Source organism: Phascolarctos cinereus, unplaced genomic scaffold (assembly GCF_003287225.1).
Source record: "Phascolarctos cinereus isolate Bilbo 61053 unplaced genomic scaffold, phaCin_HiC Scaffold_4;HRSCAF=312, whole genome shotgun sequence".
NCBI classification, from domain to species: Eukaryota; Metazoa; Chordata; class Mammalia; order Diprotodontia; family Phascolarctidae; genus Phascolarctos; species Phascolarctos cinereus.
In genome coordinates, this window is record NW_027555847.1 from 696,202,670 (window position 1) to 696,208,698 (window position 6,029).

The 6,029-nt window shown below is 55.2% G+C and overlaps 1 protein-coding gene across 1 annotated transcript in view; it reads left to right on the forward strand.

Annotated features, from left to right (window-relative positions):
* PITPNM2 (phosphatidylinositol transfer protein membrane associated 2) overlaps positions 1 to 5,910 on the forward strand; it is a 159,623-nt gene extending 153,713 nt beyond the window's left edge. Inside the window, 2 exon segments of the mRNA XM_078154267.1 lie at positions 1,100 to 1,228; positions 1,794 to 5,910. Coding sequence (XP_078010393.1) covers positions 1,100 to 1,228; positions 1,794 to 2,117 — 453 coding nt within the window. The 3' untranslated portion in view covers positions 2,118 to 5,910.
* The last annotated feature ends 119 nt before the right edge of the window (positions 5,911 to 6,029 follow it).

The following is a 6,029-nucleotide window of genomic DNA, read 5'->3' on the forward strand; positions in this document are numbered from 1 at the left end:
TGTCTCTTCCCACCCCTGGAGCTGGAGTAATAAGTAAGTCAACAAGCATTTATTAAGTGCCTGCTGTATGCCAGGCACTGTGCTAAGGGATACAAAGAAAGGGGGAGGAAAACCCCACCCTCCCTGCCCTCAGGGAGTTCACATTCTAATGGGGGAGACATGTAGACAACTGGGCAGGTCTATAGAGGGTAAATTGGAGGTCCTAGGTTCAGAGGGGACCTCCTCCCTCCCCCCCAATCCATGCTGGTCCTAGGCGCAGCCATGTCCAGTGTGAGATGCCCCAGGCTCCCACCTGTATCAAGATGGCAGCATGGCCATCCATGCCAGCCATGACTCTGAGGCTGCTCTTTGCCAGCTCCTCCGTGCTTAGGCCAGGCTCAGAATTACCCAGTGTTCCCTCAGAGGTTTCCTCTGGTAGGGAGCTCGAGATCGATGAGAGGACGAAGAAACTGCCCGTAGTCACACGAGTAATAATGATCAGCTTTTGAATCTGATCTGGTCTGGGTTTCCCCAACCAAGCCAGTCTTTCTAGGGGCCTTGGGACCAGCAATGGCCTTGGGCAGCTAAGTGGCACAGTGGACAGAGCGCTAGGCCTGGAGCCTGGAAGACCTGAGTTCAAATCCAGCCTCAGATACTTCCTAGCTCTGTGACCTTGGACAAGTCACTTAACCTCTATCTGCCTTAGTTTCCTCAAGTATAAAATGGAAATGATAATAACACCTACATCCTAGGGCAGTTGTGAGGATCAAATGAGTTTTTGTCAAGTGTCTCAGCACATGGTAAGCTCTATGTAAGTGCTGTTATCATTGTTACTGTCATCATCACCATGGACTCAGATCAGGAAATGACATCAGGGACCAGCTAGTCCAACCCCTCCCCCCATTTTACAGATGTGGAAACTGAGGCCCAGAGAAGTGAAATGACTCTACCTGGGTTTCCTGGCCTATTTCAAACAAGAAAGAGGCTCTACTCCTGAGCCCCAGGCCACTAGGGTCTCTTCAGACACAGGGTCCTGAGCCCCTCTGCCTGGCATTCTGGGAGCGCCCAGGAGTTCCATCTGGCCAGCCACTCTGAGCATGCTCTGTCCCTCTCTCTCCAGCTGCATATGCGGGTGCATGCTGCCTATGGCTCCACCAAGGACATCTCCGTCTACAGCTCCATCAGCCTGTCCCCCATGCAGATCTACATCGTTGGCCGTCCCACCAAGAAACTGCAGCATCAGTGCCAGGTATGGGAGCCATCCTCCTGCTTGGTCCAGACTCTCCCAGAGGGCCTCCTCCCTCTCCCCCCAATCCACTCTGGTCCCCAGGCTCCCACCTGTGTCAAGATGGCAACATGGCCGTCCATGCCAGCCGTGACTCTGAGGCTGCCCTTTGCCAGCCCCTTGGTACTCAGGCCAGGCTCAGAATTACCCAGCATTCCCTCAGAGGGCTCCCGGTAGGGAGCTCCAAATCTATGAACCTGGACCAGGGAACCTCAAGGATTTGTTCTGTGAAGTTTAGATTCAAGCCAAAGGGCCACACTTGAGGACCTAGAGGGCCACACGGGTCCTTGAGGCCCACGGGTTCCCCACCCCTGTCCTGGCAACTCCGGCCTGTGATGTAGGGCAAGTCATTCAACCTTCCTGGGCCTGAGCTTCCTTCTCTATTAAATAGGAGGGTTTGGGGAGACAAACTGAAGGTCAGACTCGATGGCCTGCCAGGGTCGTCCCAATTCTGAATCGGACTGTGACCAGCCAGGCCGGCCAGGGTGGGAGTCTCTTACCTGTCCTCTGTTCCCCTCCCCCACCCCAGTTCATCACCGAAGGCTATGCCGCCCACCTCGCTCAGCTCAAATACAACCACCGAGCCAGGCCAGCCAAGAACAGCACCAGGATGGCCCTGCGCAAAGGCAGCTTCGGCCTCCCTGGCCAAGGTGACTTCCTGCGCAAACGGAACCACCTCTTGCGCACCATCTCCTCCCAACCCGCAGGGCCCAGCCACAAGCACGAGCGGACGCAAAGCCAGTCGGACAGCGAGCGGGAGCGCGAGCGGGAGCGGGGTCAGCGGAGCATGAGCGTGGCCACGGGGTGCTGGGGCCGCCGGCCAGAGCCGGGGGCCCCCCCAGGGCCCAAGTAGAAGTGCCCGCCTCCCCGCGCCCCCCCCTCAGGAGCCGGCCCTGGAGCGGCCCCAGAGCGGGAGGTGTCACCATGGTGCTAGGAGGCAAGGGGGGACAGAGCCACGCAGGCTGCAGATCCTGGGCAGGCAGGCGGGTGCCAGCCTGCAAGTGGACTGAGAGGCCAGAGCTGAAGCTGGGAGGCCTTGGACCCCATCCCAGGCCCGGGGGGGGGGGGCAGTCTTGGCTCAGGCCTCGGGCATTTTGCTGCTTCTGCCACAGACAAGCACAGGACATGGCCTGTCTCTGTTCCCAGGGATGGGAGACGCCAAGCAGTGACTCTGGTCCCCTTCTGACCCGGGGGCTTTCCTGACAGCCCCCGACTGAGAGGCTCGGCCAGCCTCCTCTAACCACACCTTGGCCAGGAAGCAGGGCTCGATCCTGACCTGCAGGGAGAAGGGATCCCCCAATCCTCTGCCATGAAGGCGGGGGCAGAGCAAGGCAGGAGGCGGGGACACCGTCCCCCAAAGGGACTTCTCAGCGGGGCTCTGTTCCCGACATTTTGGAGCTCGGGGTCTTCGGTTCTCTCAGCAGCTGGCAGCATCCTGCATCTGCCAACAAATGCAGGGAAATCACACCCTCCCACTCCCCCATTGCTGGGGGCGCACGGGGCTCCCCATCTCAGCCCCTGAGAACAGACCATCCCCACCTGCTGCTCTCTGCCCCGCCCCCACCGCCATGTATAGTCTCACCAAAACCCCTGCAGCTCATTCACCCCCGAGCACTGGAGATGATCCAGCTATGTGCGTTCTCTGTAATCCAAGTACAGGGTTGGAGGCGTCCCCCCCCCCCCCCCGTCCTTCCCCTTCCCCCACCCCTGCATCCATTTCCCCCAGCCCCTTTCACCCCGAGTTCTCTCCAGACACAGTAGCAGCTTCCCGGGAGTTTGACCTGCTTCTTTTAACTCCTCACTCAACTGTAAAACCTCATCGTTTTTTGCACTGATGATCTTTAGGATGGAGACCTGTTACCATCTCATGTGGCCACACGTCACCGTCGGTAGTGCATGACCATTAAATATTTTGCTGATCCAGGATAGAGTTCTGTGCAGGTTTGTTCCTTTGGATTTCTGTTTTGTTTTGCTTTTTTGGACAGTAAGGAGACCCAAATGTATAGCAAGGATGTTGTACAAAGCTTAAGGAAAAGGCCCTATCTTTATTTCTGCAGCTCTTCCTATCACCAAGGCTCCAGGCCAGCCAAGCAGCCATCCCCACCCCAGCTCCCTGCCCTCTCCTCTGCCCGCCTGGTCTTGCCTAGCTCTTTGCATCTCTCATTTCTCTCTCTGACCAGTGGGGGGTGAGCAGTGAGGAGGGCGGGGGAGCCCCTTGGGTCCAGACCAGCCATGAGCCTGGCATCTCCTGCTTGGGCACCTGCCCAGAGCAGCAAGCCAGGGTCTGGGCACCTGAGGCCCCCAACACCCGCCTCCAGGCTGGAGAGCGGAGAGCTAAGGGATGGGGGTGCGAGGGGGGGAGGAGGGGGAAGGGGGCAGCTGGACACAGGTTTTCCTCTCTCTGAAACCAGATTATTGGCCAAGCCCCTGGTTTCCACACTGCTCCTGATGCTGCTGCTGCCGCCCACTGCAGTGCATTATATTTCTATTCCTTTCTACGTCAGTGATTTGATTTCTTAAAGGGTTGGGTTATTTGGTCTTTTTTTCTTTTGTAAAGAAAAAAACTTGGCTGCTTTTAGCTTTCTTAACTCTTTCAACACCCAGGGCAGCCCTCTCTGCTTTGTGAAAACCCTGCACTGTGAAAGCAGCCCGCTTTGGGGGCTCTGGGCCCTGCCACCGTCTCCCAGGCCTAGGGACGCCCCGACTGTCTCCTGGCGATTGGCGCCTCGCTCCAGAGGATTTCCTCACTCCTACTTCCAAACTCTCGCTGAATTTCTACTCTCTCAATGGGGCTTTAGGGGCAGGTGGGAGGGGCACATACAGATTTTTAAAATCCAAACTGTTTTGAAGTGAAAATTCGGACTGTCAGGTCCTTCGTATCTCCCCCCTCCCCCCCCCGGCTAATGACCGACCACCCCTGCAGTACCTGTGCCACTTTCTACTGATGAAATCGGACTTCCCCTTTCTAACTAATCAACTTTCTCGACGTGTTGCCTTGATCTCATCTCCACCAGGCCGCTGGCACCCACGTGGATTCTTCTCAAACTTCGCTGTTTATTTCAGTGGCCGACAGAGAAGGCCACCTCTGGCCGGAGGAGCTGACCGAGCTGAGAAGCGGGTTCTTGGGAAAGAATTCACTGAATGCGTGGATGTGGCCTTTGTCCAGTGCCCAGCCACCGAGTGGGGCTGCCTGGGCCGTTCTCTACATTGTGTTTGGGGGTGGGAGGGGTATGAAAAGATGTTGACATTATCTCTTGTGTAGATATTGTAAAGAGGAAAAAAAAGTATCCTGTAAATGTTCAGAAAAGTGGGTATATACAGAGGGAAAGTTATTTATTTTGTGTAGGGAAAATGTCTGGAGGGAAGAGAACCTTCAGGGCTTATTAATATTTAAGATGTAGCTTTCTTTTGTTGTTTCAGGCATTATGTACAAAGCAATTGTTTTATGGACCAAGTCCAATGTTACCTGTCTCTGAAGAATGCACTATCTGACTCACCCCCCTTGCCACCGCCACCTCCCCCCCTTCAGTGGGAAAAATAAGCTCAGCCCGACAATCACAGCCTTGAAGGGGGGGGGGGACCACACACATATGTCCCCTGCTCTGCTTCTCCCTCAGACCATTTTCAATAGTCCCGGGGTGGGGGAGAAAGCCTTCTTGAGCCGAGTCTCAGACCCTGATTGCAATAACGGTGGCCGGGGGAGACTGCCATGAGCCCGGGCCAGCCCTCGACTGGCCCCTCTCCTCCTGACTCGGCCATAGCCACTGCTGCCGAGGCTGTACCTTCTGCCGTCAGCTCTGCCGCTAACTCGGCCTTGAAGGCTCCCCCCACCCCTGCCCGACTATGCCAAGGACAAGAGCAATAGCGCTAGCCTCCATCTGTCCGGCCTCATCAGTCTCAATCCCTGTTTGTCCAGTGTGAACGCACAGGCTGGAACCAGGCCCCTCAGCCGTGGAAGGAGAGATGAGCAAACATTTATAAATGTTTTCTCACCAGAATTAGGGAGCCCTCCCTTTCTTCCTTTCCACATGAGGTATATCTGCTGTTGATAAAGCTTTTTTTTTTGGAAACATTTATTTTTTAAATACCAAAAAAAACCCACCAATGTTTACAGCATCAGAAGACAACGTCATAACCAAAAACCTTTACTAAGTACCGCATCTCCCCCAAGCAGGGAAGTAGCCCCTTCCCACACCAATCATCAAGTGACTCCATCTCTGCTGCCCAACTATATCTAGAAGCCTTACTCCCCTTCTCTTCTTCCTCCTTGGAGGAAACCTCACCCAGGACCTACTAGTATTCCCAAGTGTCGATTCTACATCCAATCATCTCCATCCCATTTTATTTATAAAGAAGCGTTTCTTAGGGACGCAGCTAGAAAAGAAAACTCCTTCCAGGCTTGGTCCGAAAGGCCCACCCCCCTGGGGGCGCCCCGGCTCAGAAGCCGGTCTGCCACGTCCTAGTTTCGTCCTAGTTTCATCTCTTCGGTTCTGTCTGTGTGTCGGCATCTCTTGGCTTGTTTGTGAGAGACCATCCACTTATTTCTCCTTGCTGTCTGTCAGCGTGTTGTTCGATGCCTGGGTGTGTATACTCTGTACACAGTATCACTGTATGTTACATGAATAAAGGGAAGGCTTCTTTCCTGAGTCTCTTTACTGGTACATTGGACAGCAACCCAAGAATCAGGAGTCAGGAGGTCGGCCAGTAGGCTGTCCCCTCCCTACGGCCCTCATTCCTGGGCTAACCTTCACTCCTGAGCAAGGAG